Source organism: Coprinopsis cinerea (genome assembly GCF_000182895.1).
Source record: "Coprinopsis cinerea okayama7#130 chromosome 1 map unlocalized cont3.1, whole genome shotgun sequence".
Taxonomy (NCBI): domain Eukaryota; kingdom Fungi; phylum Basidiomycota; class Agaricomycetes; order Agaricales; family Psathyrellaceae; genus Coprinopsis; species Coprinopsis cinerea.
Window position 1 is genome coordinate 620,901 of NW_003307544.1, and position 19,777 is coordinate 640,677.

The 19,777-nt window shown below is 51.2% G+C and overlaps 2 protein-coding genes across 2 annotated transcripts; one reads left to right on the top strand and one right to left on the bottom strand.

Moving 5' to 3' along the window:
- Positions 1-10,345: 10,345 nt before the first annotated feature.
- CC1G_04329 (hypothetical protein) lies at positions 10,346-13,686 on the top strand (the record flags this gene model as incomplete). The annotated part of the gene is made up of 6 exons (XM_001828306.2): positions 10,346-10,538; positions 10,590-10,704; positions 10,888-11,202; positions 11,256-13,400; positions 13,477-13,591; positions 13,648-13,686. The coding sequence occupies 6 exons, from the start codon at positions 10,346-10,348 to the stop codon at positions 13,684-13,686; spliced, it is 2,922 nt and encodes a 973-aa protein (XP_001828358.2).
- A 2,143-nt stretch (positions 13,687-15,829) lies between these two features.
- Positions 15,830-17,164, bottom strand: CC1G_13581 (hypothetical protein; the record flags this gene model as incomplete). The annotated part of the gene is made up of 5 exons (XM_002912007.1): positions 15,830-16,123; positions 16,194-16,218; positions 16,258-16,608; positions 16,801-16,844; positions 17,126-17,164. The coding sequence occupies 5 exons, from the start codon at positions 17,162-17,164 to the stop codon at positions 15,830-15,832; spliced, it is 753 nt and encodes a 250-aa protein (XP_002912053.1).
- Between the last annotated feature and the right edge of the window lie 2,613 nt (positions 17,165-19,777).

Here is a 19,777-nt window from a genome sequence, read left to right on the forward strand (position 1 = left end):
CAATTCCCAGTTAAGCGTTCTTAAGATACTTTTAAGTATGTACAAATTTCACCTGCCATCTCAAGTGCTTCGCGAGAATGCTCGGTGTTGCTGTTGGATCTAGGATTAGATTTAAGTGTGACAATGGTTGCGGCGTTAGTACAACGTGGTTGATATCCTGAACTGTTGGGCTGGCGGCAAAGACGTGGATTTAAAGGCTCGAGCTCCTCAAGTAAATTCCTCGTTCAAGCGCCCACGCATCACGTCGATGAAGGGTTGGAGCGCCGAGGAGTACTGACCACTGGTGACCGTTCGAAGAATGCTGACAGGATCTCTCCATAGAGAATCGTTTGTCGTTTGTCTCAAAGAATGACTTTAATCACTTGAAAGCGTCTGCTGGAGTGTGCTGAACAACGGCTTAAGTTTAAAAGGCCTTAAACCGGCTCTACCTTTCTAGCTCGAACTCTGGACAACGAAGGAGGGTCTGGCAATCTATGAATATGGAGAAGATGGCATCTTGGAGAGGTCTGTTTTCGACTCAGGGCTACTAGATGGACTTTGACACGATGCATTGAAGTTCCATGTCAGGGGCTGCAGAGCCAACAGACAGCGACTCCAATAGAGTTAGGTATGAGGGATCGAGTGCGCGTTCCAGAAGGATTCTCAAAGTCGGCGCTGCGCACCCTTGAGAATTGGTTTGAGACAGAATGGGAAAGTTATAACTAAAAGCGGTAATCCATAAGGTGGAACTATTAAGAATCCACAAGGCAGGGCGCGGTGAGGCCACCCTTTCCACGATAGTGCCGCATTTAACCATTGGAAAGAGCTCGGTCCGTCTCCGACGGCTTATGCCTCATTCTAAAGGGGCCCGTGTGTCAAGGAAGGGGACACTGCTTGGTTCGCTTGCCTGGAGGCTTTCCATCGGAACCACTCCATATTCATGAGATTCAGTGTCGACCTCGAGGCGCCCTGTGGCTGCGTTGATCTACAAGAGCCTGGGTCAGACCTCACGACGCATCCTTATCTACCGCAGGCTCCCAAGAGAAGACTAATGGTTCTCAATCTCAATCTCGTCGGATACCTCTTTCCACGATAGTACTGATGGCTCACTTCCCAATCAAATATGATGGCAATATGTGCCCAACACTGGTAAATGCGTCGGGAGTACCTCATCAACGTTTTAACAACCCCCCAGACACGCACCTATACGACGATCCAATTTAGAGTGGGTCACACCGTTGGATCTCAACGGGCCCAAGATCGAAGACACTGTCACATCACGTCCCATCCCCTTTGCCATATCACATTAGAAGTTAGGTCATTTTAAAGTTCAGGCTCTGCGTGCGTTCTCGTCGACTGTAGAGATTTATCCACATCAACATGATGCACACCCCACGGAGATCTAGAAAGGTTGGCTGTACTCACAAGGAAGGAGTGACGAAATGGTACTGACAGGCAAGGCAGGCCTTCCATCTCCTGGAACCTGTGCTCCCAAAAAGGTATGTGTGTCTTCGGTTAGGACTGTGATATTTATCGATTATCGATTCAATGTCAGCACCATGCAGTTGACTGGCGGATGTCGCGCAAGGTGGCGGGGTACAAAGCGCTACCGTGGTCGAAAGGCAATGGAAATATCGGAAGGCGAATGAACCGCTTCCTCCACGGTACCCGAAAGCATCGTGGATTGAATTGTCTGGCCACCTCTCCAATCACCTGCTTTATTCCATTGCTATTCCACGAGAAGAGCCTTTCGGAACCGGAGTAACAGCCAACTGGTCCTTCCGAAGTGGATAAGCTGGAGAACGAGCTGGAACCCTAGTCTACAACAGCTTCACGATGGAGATATCGACATCTGTGGTGCGCGTGTACACATCACTCCATGGTAGATAGGCCGCAAGAGCCAGGAGAGGCCGTAGCGCTCGGTTTCGAGACCCTCTAGAACCGTCGTCATTCATTTCGTTGTCACGCCCTACCTTTACAAAGCGGTATCAATTCCCCTCTAAGGGTTCTGACGACAAACTGCACCCAGGCTGTAAAACTAGTGGGATAAAGCCGTTAATGGTTCATTCGAAGGCAACATACAGTGACGACAGGGGCAAGCCACAATCACTGGCGGAGAAGAGCTAAGGAGAAATTGAACGGCAGGGACTTGCCTTCTTCACCCATCCGGGTGGCAAGGACTCTCTCCTTGTACCCTACAAGCTTCGCAACTCTTTTCATACCCATCAAGGACTTTCGGCGCTAAGCTCTTTTGAGACGACCCTCGGACTCTGACAAAAGGGACAACCAGGGCCTCATTCATCCGAGCTTTCGTCGCTTGTTTCGTCACGGTCAATCAGACTCTGCTTCCTCCATCCGATTCTCCCCACCCTTGTCAAACAAAAGGAATAAACCACGCCTGATCTGCAACATGCACCTTCGAGACTCTAAGGCCAATAACTCCCTCCGGAGGCCGGTGTGGGGTGCACGAATCGATTTATTACTCCCATTGGATCCAAAGAGCCGGTGATTTTTGAATGAGCTGAGGGAGGACTGCCAAGCCACATGCTTCGAACTGGCAGACGTGCCCCGAGGAAGCCAGCGATGAGCGTCATTCTGTGAAATGTGGAGACAGTCGCTTGCTGTTTGTCGTCACGCTAGATCTAGGACCAATCTAAAAGCTGTTGTCAATCCATAATGAGGTATGAAACGGTTATGGCCAGGGTGTTCTAAACGACTGCGACGCTCACCGCTCTGATCCTATTCATCTCCACCGACGTGCGCCCATCTTCGCCATCCGTCAGGCTTACTTCACGCATACCCTTCCGCATAAGCCTGTGATTCTGATCATACGAATTTGAGGGTCATTAGATTAAAGGGGAACACCACTAACGTAGGTCTTGATGGCGCCGCGGTAGGCATGTTGGGTCACGGACAGGCGTGTCGGTCCTGGAACTGGAAGTCAATTCAACTCAGTCCCAGTGACCTAAGTTTGACCTAACCACTCTCTTCCCGCGGTCTCCCCACCATCTCCCGTGTGGGCGTCTGACAATTGGTGCCGGTCCCATGGATACTTAGCTGAGGTAGACAAGTCGACTCGGAAGCCGCAAGCGCCCAGCAGTCAACCATCTTTCGGCGGAGGATTCGGAAGCTGGGGATCAATCAAAAATCAAACTGACCGATGAGCGCATGTATGAGATGATGTCTAAATTGCCTACCAAATCGCCGTGGGGCTTTTGGAGTTGAAAGAACGAAGCAAAGATGGTGGCCAGGATAGAGACGACAACAAAACAGGAATAGAGTGTACCTTCATTAGGAATTAGCTTTGTCTTTGAGCCCCATGCAAACTTATGTTCTTACTTAACGGACTGAAGGAAGCAGGAGGCAGCAAGGAACGCGGAAAATCAGGGATTCTTTTCTGATATCTTCGGAACGAGTTGCTGAACAGGGAATAACTGACTTAACCCAAACATAAGCGTACTACCCTCTTTAAGCTCCTTAACCCCCCATCACCCGAAGAATTCCATTCAATTTCTCAGTGTATGTAAGTTATTTATTGCAAGTCCTAGGACTTAGGTCTAGGGTTACCTTCACGTCACTGGTACTCGTGACGAGAATCTACTTTACGGAGTTGCCCAAAGTTGGAATGACCTCGAGACGAGGAGACCGTAACGTACAGGCCTGATGATGACAGTGACACCTTGCTTTTCCCTCGAAGTGTAGCTAGAGTGGCAGCTCCCACTTGCACGAGATTGAGATTCGTTTCATCTTCCAAGTGTCGTCCAAAAGTGTTATCACACAACTTTATCATATTATCAGGGTTCTAGTTCTACTACTGGGGAGCAGGGTATGTATGTATATGTCCTCGCATCATGTCGTGTTGAAGAGGAAGGAGAAGTTGGCGAAAGGACGTCTCAAAGCCCGGATGGATGGAACCTCGCCTCGTATCACCACGCACTCAGAGGCAAGGCAAGGAAGTAACTGCCAAACATATCGCCGTAAGTCCTGACAACCTGTCCCCATAAATCGTACCCGTTCCCTCCGCTGAAAACCACATTTCAAGCTTCTTCCGACCGGCCGGGCTGATTCCTGAATTCCAAGTAAGGACATAAGTACGTTCTCGCCAGTCTCCTAACCATTCATTAATACAACCGATGACAGGCCGCAGAAAAAACACGCCTCACCTTTGAAAGAAAAGCCAAAACGGACGCTGTTATTATTATGCAAGGCCGCCATGGCCAGGCCGAACGACACCGCCGGAGATGGGACAGGGACTGATAAGTATGTAACATTGAAAGTTCGAACCCGGTCTCCTTGTTCTTGTCATTGAGCGGCGAGCTCCAGGTGATGATGATCTTTTTGGACAACATGCCACGGGTATCGTCTTGACCGCCCAGTGACATCAGTATGGTGTAGCGAGCATCATCAAAGGAGCATCGAGCTGAATCGAATCGCCGTCTTCTCGGAAATCAAAAGAGTGTAACGAGGTAGGTAGGTGAACGGCCGGGTATGGGGGATCATCAGAGTTGGAGTAAGGAGCGACAAAAGTAGCTGTGAAGGGAATTGCGTCAGGAAGTAAAGCATCATGGCCACAGGTGGCACGCAAATTGGAGATCAAGTGTGTCTCCTCCGAGAAGCATGCATGTATGTCCCGGTTCGTCAAGCTCCTTCCCGACATATGTATGAAACTCGAGGTCGTAGCGCGGAGGTCCTTATCGTGAACCCATGACGTTGGTCCCTCATCCGTTGCTCACTCGAAGCGAAGCTCGAAGGTCAAAGGATAACTTCGAAACCCTAGTTTTTGGGAGTATAGTTAGCGCACGACCACATGTACGAAATGATATGAGATCACGATTCACCGGTCCTATTCCAGACGACTTCGAGAACACACGAAACACAAGATACGTACCACCGCTGTACTAGCCTGCCCATCCAGAACACCGCGCAGCCCCGAGAAACCTTCGCTAAGCTTCAGCGATTCAGAAGCCCTCATCTACCTGAGGATCCAAAGCCGAAACATCACGGCGCAACAAAGGAGAGAAAACGCAAGAAACGGGGAAGTCCGCTAGCACATTTAGCGTATGTCTGATGGGCCAACGAGAGGAGGCCTGGCCTATGGACCATGATCATGAATCAACTATTCCCTATCCCGCTACTTACATGTGTCCTGCAGGGTTGATCCGAGTCCGCGTTGGCACCAGCCTCCAAAAGAGACTCGGAGGGTTCCACCTCCACTTCCACCCCCGAGACGAATTCTAGGGCCTCCAAGTACAAGCGGGTTAAGTCGTTAGAACTGACAAAGGGTTTTAACGAACCCTCGGGCTATCCGCAGATAGTCGGTCAGTCAGTCACCGGCCGGCTGTACTTGCATGAGTACCACGCCTCAAGCTGCGTACATATCTGATAGCGCACCTCCGCATGTATAGCTTGCCGCACGCATACCACGTATAGGATACGTGGCACCAAGCACCCTTCCCTTCCCTTCCTTTCCTCTCGCAACAGCCCACAGAAGTTATGCAGAAAGGGCAAGCTATATTCCAAGCCAGCACGCTGAACCGATGGAGAACGAGAGCGAAGCAAAAGCAAAACGATCCCGGGCCACTGACATTCATCATCTTCACCCCCCAAAAAAGAATATTAATACAGCGATTTGCGATTGCGAATTCGAAGCTTACATACATACCGTACCGAGTAGTAAAGATTAAGCACTTAGCAGGGGCCAAATTTACCCACCCAGCTGGACCATAGAAGGTCGACGAGTATGGGTGTTACTGTATAGGCATCTGGATCATAGGCCTAGTCATCGTGAGCAGACCGAGAGTGGTGGATAGCCCGAGAGCCGAGCGCGACGCCGAGCTTAGCTGACCACGAAAATGCTCGATCTGTGCTGTGTGGACAGGGGGCCAGGTACTCGCTTCCAAGCCAAGACGATGCCGATGAGAATAGCGATAGAAAAGTAGAGCGCTGGCGGATGGGCACAGGTGGATTTCTCCGAGCACGGGCGGCGAAGGGGCGTAACACCAACTAGGACGAGTAAGAGTGAGTGAATCGCCGAGTGAGTGAATGCGAGTGATACAGCCATCACTCAGCACACATACTCTTTCAATTCACATTCCAGTCATAGCCTATGTGCAGAGGGCACCGGCGATGATGATTAACCGAAAATGGAAACTGAAGCAGTGCAAGTTAAAGGGCGAAGTCTATCCGGAATCTTGAATCGCACTCAGGTGTGGATGTATTAGCTTCCTGGGGTGAAAAGGGTAAGTAAACACTAGATATGTAGGTAAGCAAGGAAGTGATCAAGGAAACGATCAGGTAAGGGCGCCCATCCGGTCGAGCCTCAGCGAAGGAAAGGAATCGTCGCAGTGCTGACGCCGGGCAGTGATCGTGATCAACGAAAGCCAGACAAGAACAGAGCTTCGCCGTGAGGCAATCCGAATCTGGAACCTGTTTTCCGCATTCGAGTTGTTGCCTAGAAAGAGAAAGCCAAATCGATGGTCGCAAATCGCAGGCGAACATTCGACAAACATACCGTCGAAGGGAAAGCCTGTCACTCAAATCCAATGGTCGACCGAGAAGCAGTTGGACACTGCCTCTGCCAGTTGAGTCAAATCTCGCCCTCCTAATCCACGAATAGAGAGCTGCGAAGGTAAGTAAAGAATTAACGATCAACGTTCAGTAAAAAAGCAAAGTGTCAACCCACCCGAGGTAACGGCAACAGCGTTGGCTGGGAATAAGGTACATAACAGTGTTACGCCCATCCCAATAGAAGAATCGCGAGGGCCCATCCCATTAGAAGAGCTGCCTCCCCCAATAGAAGCTGAATCACAGCCCAAAATAGGTGATCTATCCGCCATTAGCCCGTCGTCCTAAAAATCCAAATCCAGTTATCAGAATCAAATCATTTGGGTGGATGCGCTGTTACAGTAGTAACTGATATAGTCTCAATGGGTAGATGCAGGAATGGTGGTGGCCGTTGAGGAGACCGACCGAGCGTGGATAGATGGACGTCAAGATGTCGGATGGATTCAGAACAGAAGCGCGAGTCAGTGGGGGAATTAGAATAGAATGGTTGAACGCGGGAGTAGTCGGATATTTAGTCCCTGTTGCTGTTGGTGTTGTTGTTCGATTGACGGTAGACAGCCATTGGCACTTCCTGCGCAGTGTGCAGGGCGTGTATCGTCGAACCTCGAAAAGAATAGGAGTGCCTTCGCGCACCAAGTCTAAAGTTGGCAGGGTCATCACACGTCGTCCTCGAATCAGGAGATCAAGTCGTCGCTGAGCTTCTTACAGGCCATGGGTTAAGTTCGTATGTATCAGCAAGGACCCAGCTTTGGCGACCCAGCAGGGCGCTCTCTCTTCGAGGGACGTGGAGGGATGGTGAACGCGAATTTCGTCGTTCGAATTTCGCCGCGACACGTCCACGGCTAATCACGTGCGTTTGCGAAGCCGGAAAAGGAGATTTGAAAGGCCGAAAAGCCTGGAGTCCCGGACCGATGTTGTAAGCATTGCGGCATGAGCCGTACGCTTCCCCGGCCGACCGATGGCCCTGGCACCAGCAGCTGGGCCACGGAGCGATGGCATGGCATTCTATGTAAATAAAGACGGGATACTTGGAACGCCTCGGGTTGCTAAGGCTGTTGAATGGGAATGGGGGCTGTTGACGTTGAATTTCGGGTAGGCGTTCGCTGTTTTGCTTGTGCATGCTCTGAGTTAGACTCGTGAACCAGTCGGTTCGGTCCCCTCAGTTCGAATGATGGTGGTGTTGATTGATGATGTCGGAGAATCAAAAAGGTGAGGGTACCGAACCGACTGGGCGAAACGGTCGCGGTTTTGGCACGAGGGGTACCGTGTGAACGAGGACTTAGGCAAATTCACTCTTCAGCGTCTTTCTCAAAAACAATTTTCCTTCCCTATCCAATATACTCCCACCGATCTCCTTGTAAATTGGCATGTATGCTGGCATAGAGTTATACATTCATTATATGGACACAAAGTGAGAAAAAAGCAGAATCGGAAAGCAACAGGAAGGATTCTGCGAAGGTAAAGGACAGAAAACAAGGAAAAATGCGGTTTGGCAAAGAAGGGGGGCGGGCATTCCAAATCAAAGGAAGGAATATAGCTGGATACTCACTCACAACTCGTTTTATAGCTTAATTGGAGGGCACAGGGCACGGGGACTGCGAGAAGCCAGGGTTTTCAGAATTTGGAGCTCGGGAGGCTTTGGTAAACACGTACAAATAAATGCCCTGGACGTCGTCGAGCGTAAACTCGTCGCAATCTTCGTCCGATTCCTCTTCCTCCTCAGGCTCGACAGTGTCCATGTCGAACTCGACGTCTTCAAGCTCGTCCTCGTCCAAGGACAACAAATCAAGGTTGCTCCCGGGGGCCTCTCGTTCCCATCCTCGTTCTCGCCCTCACCCTCGCTCGCATTCCCATCGTCGACGAATCCGGATTCCTTCTGCGTTCGCGCAGAAACAGGCGCGGCTTCGGCTGATGGTGTAGAAGTGTCGAGTCCTCGTTCACATTGACAGCTGGAATCATGCGCCGTCGCTCCTGCATGCGTTTGAACGTCTCGTTGTACTCCCCCAATGGGGTGCGCGACGAGTTATAACCTTTTCGACGCTTCGTTGCAGGTAGTTTTCCTGGGTGCCTAGAAGACGTCGATTTCGACGTAGACACTGTGGATATGGAGGAAGCAGAGGAGCAGGACTAGGAGGATATCGACGAATTCATGCTCGAGGATGTCCTGGCGTAGAGCCAGCGGCTTTATTTGTAGGTGTTTGCCAAAGGCTCCCAAGAAGCAGATTCTGAATTTCGAGCTTTTTTGCAGATACCGATGCGTATGAACCTCTATTTTGATACAGAACGAGCCGCAGGTGTACCCTCGACTATTGTTCGCTTTTTCGAGGATTTACCTATCGTTCCTCCCTGTGAGCTTCAGTTTTTCCCTGTTTTTCGGCGTCTTCACTCTGAAATCATTTAATATCGTCCACTCGTTCCCTTTCATTCCCATACACACTATGCCAAATGAATGTAGACGTCTATGCGAACAATTTCCCAAAATTTCAGGTCGATTGGCAGACAGACGGTGAATAGGGATTCGATTTTGTATATCAGCCAAACGCTGAAGCGCGATATTTTTCTAAGTGCTCGTTCACACGGTACCCCTCGTGCCAAAACTGTCCCCGTTTCGCCCAGCCGGTTCTGACGAACCCTCTCCACATCAGTGGAGAACTGATCATCAATCAGCGGAGTTCGGAAGAACCGAGCTGGTTCACGAGCCTAGCTCTGAGTTAGTGCGGACAGCTCCAATGCTGGAAAGGATGGTGGAAGACGACGAAGCGAACTCTGTGCCACCCGGTGGCTGAATGAAATCCTGATGCAAACTGATGGATGGCCCAGGTTGACTCTTGCGGTAGGTATGTATGTAATTACATAATTTTGGATAAGTTCCGGAAGGGTGAAGGGGGGTTATCCGGATGGATATGGAAAGCTGAAGAATGCAGAGTGGATTCTTTTGAAGGAAAGGAACACCGCCCGAGGGAAAAGGGAAGGCAGCATTACATACGCCCTACCTGCCTTTCTAACTCAGACCTTCAACAGGACCTTGCTGCTGATGCTCAGCTCAGATGTGAGACCTGGCTCTCGTTATCTTTGGCAGTTTAGGGGAGAACGAGGAAGCGGGAGTGGGAATAAGATGACAGGCGGAGGTAAGTAATCAAGCATGTCTGGGTATGTTAGAGATGCATGCCGGGAATAAGGAGATCGAATACAGGCGAACAATGGCGAAACGAAGCAAGAAGGAAGAGGCTAAGCGCTAAGCCACAAAAGGCCGCAAGGGCTGGGGCCAGCAGGAAGGAGCTTGCATACCACGTCGGTGAGGGTGTCTATCATTTTTTCCGTTTTTCCCTTTGGACGGAGGGAGCTTCTGATGCAGGGGTGGTTCTTGGGTGTTCTTGCGGTGAAGATGGGCGTGTGGATGGGGATGAAATTGATTTGAAAAGGCTGATTGATGGGGTGAGTCATTGGGCTGGGTCGGACGAGCTGGGTTGGGGTGGTTGTGCGCTGGTTCGTGTTGTCAAGTTGCCGGCAAGGGCCAAGCGGGGAAAGGGCGGTTCGCGATGAATCGCAATCTTGGGTTTTGGATGATCTCGCCTGCGGAGAGCAATTTGAATCGGATTCGGAATCGGGCGACGGAACAAGTAAACAGTGCCCTTGACCGATCGTTTTTGGCCTGAGGACCTTCCTGTTCGGGTGACGCTGTAATTGGCATCCAGCGTACCTCGCCGAATTCTCTTTCTGGTCTTGATCATGTTTTTTAAATCAAGAGCAACTCGTCCATTCCCAAGATTTTTATTTCTTAAAGTCCTCCAATGAACACACAATGTCCGTCGCCAATCACCCAATGTCTTACCACAACTATCCCCCCCAACATGTCCAATGGCAACTCCAGGCTCCTTTGACACCTCCAATGTCTTCCACCTTCGAGTCCCGGAGAACTTCACATCCGCCTCACTCGCGCGTCGCCCTCCCACCGATAGCACAGTTTGACAAGCAACTATCTGCAATGCAGCCACGTGAGTTTCATCCCTCTCTGGCGCGTACAGAACTCAACGGAATGTCCTCAGTCACACCGCCAGACGAGGTCGGCCCATCGTCATCAACATTGCCGCCAATAAACGACGCCGACCCCTTCTCTTCAAAGCACCAGCACCCGCCACCTGCACCAGAGTCTCAGCAACAGTCTGTGTCTGTTTGGGATGTGCCTTCGCAATGCATCGACTGGCTCGACTTTACCCGGAATCGCAGCGCACACTTTATTGCAGAGAAGACTTGCGAAATGATCTGCTACTTGTGGTTTGCAAGCAGTCCGGTGGCGAAACATGGTCAGAGAGAGGCTAACGGCGGTTCGCTGTCTCACAACAGCACTCTCGTCAGCGGCGGCCCAGAGTCAAACCCATACCCATCGCCAAGCCACTCCCCGTCATCCCCTGCCCGCACTTCCCCACCTTCGCCAAAACGACAGCCCCCGTCACACCTCCAACTCGTCGCGACGCCTTCATTCATCTCTTTTATGCAAAAGCTGCTCGAAACAACACAGGTTTCGCAGTCGGTCATCGTTCTGTCACTCCATTACATTCACCGGTTGAAGGAGAGGAATCGGTTCACACCCGCACAGCGAGGGAGCGAGTTTCGCATCGCCGTTGCTGGCCTGATGATGGCGAACAAGTTCTTGGACGAGTAAGTCTCCTTTAGCTCGCGTTTTACAGCTCCATTGACGCGTCTTTGGTTAGCAATACCTACACCAACAAAACCTGGTCCGAAGTGTCGGGAATTGAGCTTGAAGAGATCAATCGTATGGAGCGCGAGTTCCTCTTGGGCGTCGACTTCAATCTCTACGTCGACAAGCCAACTTACGAGTCCTGGCTCAACCTTCTCAAGGGTCTGGTCATCGCCAAGGAGCGTGATTTGGTTGCGAGAAGCCGCGCTGATTCACATCGACGACGCGATGCTCGCAAAGTATCAACCAACGCTCGAAGCAGAGCTGCAGAGTACCACAGGCAATCCTCGTACCACTTCTCCACGGCACCTCACCCTCCGTCACATCAGCAAGACTCGTCGTACCCAGGGCAATATGCTACACAAGCGGAAGTCTATGCTACGCCAGCAAGATTGCCTCCTCTTTCGAGTGCAATTACTGCCCCTTACTATCCGCGAGCACGCTCGACATCGCCCACACCTGCTGGTTCCTACGGAGCAAGGTCTTCACGACGCGATTCGGCTTCCACCCTCGATTCGTACATGGAGTCAACCTCGACCGGCGTTTACCATCATCACCAACCTACACAACAGGCCCCCCAGCTACGGGTCGATACCTCTCAACCCAAGCCGTCGTGCTCGAACAAGCGAACTGCAGAAGCTGCCTTCTCTCCCACTTCTGCCTCTTTCGCCAACCTTCCCAGCAAACGACCTAGCTCCATGATCTTGCAGATTCCCGATTCCAGTTATAGCACTGGGATGTCTTCCTCCCACGACTCTGCCGGTGGTCCGCACTCGTACAGTCCACTCGAGAGTCTTTCGAGCTTCGCGAGCATGAGCCTCGCTAATGGCGGTGATGTCAGTCCAGAACGACAGCAGCAATCGCGGCGACACTCTCAGCACCAGCCCCTTCCGGTCGTACAGCCGCCATCCCACCACGAACCCATCGTCCCTTCGACCTTGGTTGCTCCTTATTCCTATTCCGTCGAGAATCAGCGACAGCGATCTCAACCCCAGGAACTCTACTTTTACACCCTCGCTTCTTCGCCGATGGACGGCCCGACGCGATCTCGTTCTCGTAGGGAGCGAAGCCAGGCGAGTGAGGACATTGAGATGCCCGCCGAAGCTGAAGATCACGAGATGGGCGAAGGAGATGAGGAAGAGCAGGAGATCAACGGTCAAAGGTTGCGAACGAGGAAGGGCAAGTTGATGCGTTGGTACCGTGGAGCCGAGACTCAATCGACAAACGGGTACTACGCCTACGACTACTCGAGGACTCACAGCGGGTGCCGTCAGCCATCGACTTCTGGTTACTACGTCAGCGATAAGTCCGCTGCTCAACCAGAGTATTCCCCCACATATGGCTCGAGTAGTCTCGCCCCTCCACTCGGAAGCCAGAACACTCTCCCCCCTCTGGCACATCCCGTTCCCCGACCTCATATCGGTGTGGTACAGAGTGCGTCCACGAGTCCGAGCGGGATCTACCTGCGCGATCTCGGATACCCCGGCTCTGCTTACCCCCAGCAGCAGCAGCAGCACTCACAGCAGCACCAGCCACAGCCCCCTTCACAACCTCAATCGGGCTCGTGGTACTCGGCATCGTACCATCCCTCACCTGTCCAGTCCAAGTCCGACCTTTACCCGTTGTATCGCGATCCCAAACCCGTCACATACGCATCATCAACAACGTCCTCTTCGGCCGCAGCACCAGCATCCCATCCGAATCCTGTCCATTCCACGTCCGCTGTCCCTGCTCTGCCACACTACCACGATAACATCTGGGCCAAGCCCCCTGCTGTCGTCTCGCTCGCTGTGCGTCGCCAACAGGAGCTTCTTGACGAGGACGGGAGGAGTGATGTGGGCAGTGACGAGTATGTGAATGGCGGTGAAGGCAGTGGATCACGGTCTGCGGGGAGCAATGCGTGCTGCGCTCCTGCCAGTGGTGTGTACTATGGATCTACGACTACGGCGACAACGCGTTCCTCGTCCGAGGCTGTACCGCCACCACCGGGGCAGGCGCAGACACAGGTACAGGAGAGTGCTGTGCCTACTGCACCTTTCGCGAATGCGGGTCCTGCGGGTGTGCATGTTCCGTTTACGGATTATTCGGGGTACGGTGGGAGGGGGCATGGGGGGTATTCGTATGGGTATCCTCCTCAGCCTCAGGGGTATGGAGTGGGGTATGCTGGGCAGTATGAGCATCGGTATCAGCATCCTACGGCTGTGAAGCAGGGGTATCCAGCTCACCACCACCAGCAGCCTGCGGTGCATCATCAACCGCCGCAGCACCCACACCAGCCGCCGACGGTTCAAAACCACCAACCTCGGTATGGCGATGATTGGTCTCGAGGTCATCGTGAATATTGATTTTGTGGGTTTTTTGTTCGTGTCTTTTCGTTTTGGTTTTACTTTTGTTCTTGGGCTTAGGCTATGATGTTCAAGTTCTTTTTGATTTGTTCACGATGACGACTCTTCCTTCATCTCCATGACTCTACCTTCCCCCTCATGACATCCATGTTCCGCGTTTCTTTCACGACGATGACGACAACAATCCAATTCAACTTGTTTCGCAACACCGCGTTTTCTTCCTTTTAGTTTAGTAGTATAGTAAGTAGTATAGTACGTTAGATCCTCCCTTTTTTTATCCCTTTGATATCCCCTTGCATTATTCTTTTCACATTACATTACCATTGACGCATTCCACTTGCATCGTCCACCTTCAAGAACCAAGCAAGCAAGCATACTCTTTTTTTATTCGGCATTACATACATAGTACCTACGTCCATCCATACGCTACTTTATTCTTATTCTTGGTATCCGCATCCCATCCCTTTTTTCACGCTCAAGCTCACGTTCAAACTTCAAGATCTTTTTGTTCGGGCATTGCATACCTACCTACCTGCCGTTTTGTTTGCCCGTTCGGGCGCTGCATACCACACCATTGTTAGCATTTACCATATCATACTACCGTATCATGCATTCATCCAGAGCCAGAACCAGTCGCCGCATTATCGTATCGTACTGTATAGACAATACTTTGAAACAAATTTGAAATGAAAATGTAAATTTTTTTTGGGACGACTATGGGTCTTTTGGGTGATTTGGTTTTGAGTTTTGGCTTGGACCAAGTTGCCTTGGAGGCTGACAGTCCCTCTCTGAATCGCCGGAGAGGAGCAGTGATCTCCTTCAAGGCCTCGTCCTGTGACCAGCCGTACCCTCGGTTCGTCGACGCTCCTTTGCATCAATTTCAACGAGTCGTAAGTGCTACTAGGTAAGGGCTTGTTTTGTTAGACATCAGTTCGTAGTTCGTGGATTGGGTGGGGAGTCCCTCGTATAACTACCCGCCTGAGCGGTAGAAGGACGAGATGTTTCAAGTGATCAATGAACTAGTGTTGGGCCTGTTAGAGAATCGGGGTACCGGTGTTTCAGGATGAGGGAGATCATCGGTTGGAAAGGAAGTATTGGGATTTTCCGGATGGCGGAGAAAGGTGTCACAAGTTGAAGTGGAAGGTTATTGAGTGAGGAGTTATGGATGGAAATTGAACGAAGCGCCCAGTAATACCCCGGAGGGACGTCGACAGGAGGACCATTGACAGACGTTTCTTAAGGGCGATAGTCGCAAGCGAAAAGGGATTCAGTGGAAGTAACCGGTGCACCCAGAGTGGTAGTCGTATCTTTACGTGGTAGAAGTATGTACATAACCCGGTCTTGGAAATCTATCAGAGGGGGTCAGAAGAGGCAGCAGCCAAATCTGTAGAGTGGTTTTCGGGCGCTTGCGATTCGGAGCGGCCGAATGATCTCAGTCAGGTCGACTTCGTAGGGAGCGCTCAATCAACATCAAGCTTGAGATCCACAGCACACTTGAGACACTCTAAATTCGTTCTCTCTGGCAGCAACCGCTGCTATTTACATACGCACGCACTCATCAGTGGGCACCATATGAGGCGATTGAATGGGAAACTCGAATTCGAACTTGGAAGGTACCGACAGGTATCAGTGACCTTACCAAGTGGGGAGTTTCGCTACTCCGGGACGTACTTTGAATACTACTCATGGTGTATGTTGATATCTTGTTCTGACGCCGGCAGTGCGTGTCGGACGGGAATCAGGGATGACGAGCGGGCTTTTAGTTGGATTGAATATGGAACTGGTGCGGGCGTGGTCGGAGACTCGGCGGTCGCCTCGCCGTTGCTCATAGAGTATGCATGTAGGTATGGAGTGGATGACAGGCAAAGTGGATGGAGCTGCTGGGATAAAGCGAAAGAATCGCCGAGATCAGTTGGGTTTGCCTTGTCGGTTCTGGCTATTGCCGCCCCTTCTTTATTACTGTACCTACTACAGCTTGCATCTGCTCTCAAGCGTAAATAAGTAAGCGAAGATTGGATGCGCTCAGGGTTAGAATGTACATAGCAGGTGTTGCTTACTCGTACCCCCAAATGATGGGCGACGTGTGTGGTTTTGGGATGAGAAGAGTTCGGGTGATTGGGAATCCTTGCGAAGCTCGGGCTCGTCGCCCTGGATTTTTTTTTTCAAAGTCCATAATGGAGCTTGGGTAATCCATACTAGTAAAGGGGGTTGTATAGCCCATCTGAGCAGTATCAATAGAATTCTACTTGACTTGGTAACCAACCCCTGGAAATCTTTGTTCGTGACCCCCTGGGTCATCATCATCATGGCCCAGATGTCCGAAGCGCTCGCGGGGTTCGGCACGACGTCGTTCGCTTGCTAAGGCACTAGCGTCGCCAACTGCCTCTGGGTTCTTCCGAGACTGCAATGTAAATTTTGCCGCGCCTCCGTCTCTTGAATCGATGGGCCACTGAAAGAGGGAATGCGCTTGTGTACCCGACGCTTGCTGAGCCAGCCCTGTTGACTTTTTTCTACGCGTGGTTTCTAGGCCATCTGACTGATGACCTCGGTCCATGAGCATGCAGGGCGATTTTTGGAATTTAACCGGCTTTTCCGGAGCCACTTACTTTGTGCTCCTCCAGGCTATCATCGCTGGCAGAGCTTGATTAGTCTCTTTTGGGTTTGCTTGACTGACCACCATCAGACGAATTGAAAAAGTCTTGTCGCTCAATGATATGATCTTTGTGCATCCGAGACACAAGCCTTCCTCCTCTCGCCGGGTAGGACGAAACATATGGTCGCGGTGCATTTCGGTCTTGACTAGTCTCGTATCCTGTTGTATCGCTATCATTCGGCATTGGCGTTGCTGATATGGAACCATTGAATGCGTGTATGTACTGGGGAAAGGCTCCAGCATCTTGATTATCAGCAGGGGGTTGAGGTGTGGGCTTCGTGGCCTTGCAATTGGGAGGGCTGGAGCGCTCAAGGCAATCGTAGTACGCTTCGTAAAAAGCCCCCTTCGCTGCTGATGACTTCTCAATCCTACATATCCAACGTCAAACCTGATGACTTGTTGATATTCTTTTTCGCTTTCCTTCCTTTGTCTAGGAGTTACCCAAGAACCCTGGTACGGTCCCTTCAAGGAGGTATGTAGGTTACGGCAACTAGGCTTTCAATAGAGGGTTTCGCTGCTCCGACGTTGCACGCATCCTTTTGCTCCGAAGTAATACATACCCAGTGGTGCTTGTCTGTCTATCTGCCGCTGGGTATGAGGTACTCTTGTGATTACAGCCGTTTGCATTAGTCTTTGCGCGAGCGATGTCGCAGAAACCAATTGATGGCGTGTCGGAAAACTCCGTATGGCAGCCCAAGTCACGCTCGACGACCGTCGTTCAGGCTTCGGTATGAGATGTTTGCCTCATCCTCGTACCCTTACCGTCTCTCTTTGTACTTCCAATGGTATGAAACAGCGAAATGTCCCTTTCACACCAACAATTCGTAAAATCGGCCATGTATTCGAGGAAGAACCTGGTTGGAACCTGGCAGGTGGGAACCCCACGGAATTTTCCGACACGCCATCAATTGGTTTCTGCGACATCGCTCGCGCAAAGACTAATGCAAACGGCTGTAATGGTGCTCCGCGGTCTCTGTTCGTCATATCCATCTCATACCGTGGATACAAGATTTCTATGAGATTTTATTCCCCTCTTTGCTGATGTATTGACGTGCCACGATTCAAAACCCACTGCCATCCCATCCGTGTCCCTGCAAGAATGCAAAGGAAGGGGAAGAAGACCCGCACTGCTTGTGTGTGGGACTGCGGATGACCGACTGGTGACGCTCACGGACGAAGTCAGACCTTTTTCTTTCTTTTTTTCTCTCTCATCGCCATACTTAGTTCTGGATCTGGAAAAGATGGGTTGGAAGTCCAAGGAACTTCCACTGCACTGAGAGAAAAAAATGGCTAAAGTCGCCGGTGCTCATCACCGCGTTTTTGACGAAGGATGTGATTCATCCAGGTATCTGCCAATGCGGTTCTCAAAGGGTTCAAATCGACGAACGTGACCCCTTGGATTTATCCGGGTGCTTGGGCATTTTAGCGTTGGAGAGGAGCAAGGGGCAATGAGGGGCGATTTTTTAGGTCCAACTGCACCCACCCCACCCCGGGTTCTAGACAATGGATCGGGTACCAAAAGCCTGCGTGAGGTCAGCGTAGTCGGCACTCGTCAAGACTCCAAGCTCGTCGTGGAATTTAGGGTTGGATGCGCGCTGGCTTTCACGCCTCATGGAACACCAGAAAACACCCAACAGTTTGCTGTGAAATGTGTGACACCACAAGGAATGGTGAGAGATTGAGTCATCAGGATGTCGTCATGGGCGAAGTCTTATAAGCGCCCAGCGCCCTTCGTCCCGCCCCGATACATCTAATGCTGTATGGTGAGTAGTGTCAACCGTAGTCAGCGCTCAAAGTCGGCGCTCAGCGGCTATAGAATTCATCGGTAGAACCTTGTCCAACTCCCGATTGGACACTGTGTGCACAATTATGGTCAGGTCAGTCCTCAAAGGTTTATCATGACGCCGCCGACGTGAGGGGCGGATGAAAACCGCGATCATCAAGGCTGTGTGATCGCACCCAAGCCCTTGACATCGATAATACCAAAAAGGTTCCACAAGGTAAACTTGTTACGGTTCGTATGAATAAAGGAAACGCCTAGGTTGAGCCAGGGGTGGGCGTGCGAGTGCCTTGGTGCTTTCCCCAAGAGCCTAATGAATCCCAATTAGATACGAGCCACAATTGTAAGATGGTGGCAATTGTGCAGCAGTAGGAGAAAGCGAGTTTCACGCATGTTTGGAGCTGGTGCACACGCCAATAATTCTCCGCGTCGCCGAGAATGAGGGGGCGTTCTAAGAGCCTTGTTAATCGTGGTTGTTCATCATCGACTGAGAGACCCAGCCCCTTGACATTTTCATGTCACCTGGTTCTCTGGTCGTGGAGGAACAGTTTCCCATCCCGGCTATCGAGAGGAGCTCTCAGGTTGCTCCTTCAGGTCAGCATCCTCGTGGTTCGGAAGCGGGGTGGGGTTAAGTCGTTCGAGAATCGACGTTGGTTTCCCTCGTTTTCGCTGAATGAGAGCGAACTGATTCGCACCGTGCCAGGAAGGATACAACCATTGTTAGCGCAGACTTCGAGTGTGATAGCCTCGTGTGTGCATATGTTGCCCCAACTGAAAGCATTTTCTTATACGCTCCGCGGTTAGAGTTCCGCGGTTAGATTAAATATGTTACTAGACACCCCTAGATTTGTACAGAAGAATAGTACATGCTTCAGAGATCAAGATGGAAATGGGGTCCTTTACGCATCTGCGCTTCTGAAGAACAAGGGAAGTGCCGTGTACAGAATGGGCGGGATTGGGTATCCGACAGAAGTTTGATATTGGGCAAGGTTTCGACGAGGTGATAGATACTTGGATACATGGCCTGGAGATCAACAACAATGGCATTCTTGCAGGTGACTCACCGAGGTCCGGTGCTGCTGCGATCGCTCACGGCCTGTACCCAGCTCCGATGGTGTATTCAATGACCATCGTACCCCACGCCATACATTGACAAATGTTAGGTCCGGGCACACTAGAATGAATGTCAATCCGTGACGGTCACGAAGGACTTGAGGACTGGGACGCACCAAAGTGAGTATTCCCAAAATACATACAAACCTCTAATACGCCTCCCTTCGATCAGAACAGCGTGTAGTAATGCCGTCCTCGACGAATGCTCGTCAGGATCGCGAGAAAGCAATCCATATTTCCGATTTCAAAGCCTTGTATGTTCCGGTCAAGTTGAAGTCACAATCGTGTCCTCGTTTCCCACCGTGCAACAGAGCGCTAGCCATCCTCCCCTTTACGGCCCCAAATGGCTGGTATTCTCCAGTAATGATCAACCCGTGGCCTAGTACGAAGCAGCGCCCACTTTGTTGGCATCCCCCTGGTTGACAATAGATACCCTGTGCGAGGCGATCGAATTCATGTTCCACCAGATGGTGGTGGCCTTGCCAGCACCACAGCGCCAGAAAGATCGGAGTCAGATAAAGTGGATTGGCAATGGTGGCGTCTTTTGTTCGAACGGTCCAGCGACCCTGGGCGTTCAGGCGGAATTCAGAGCGCCGCAAAAGCCATGTTGACGAGATGGTGGAGAAGGGCCAAGGCGATGGCTG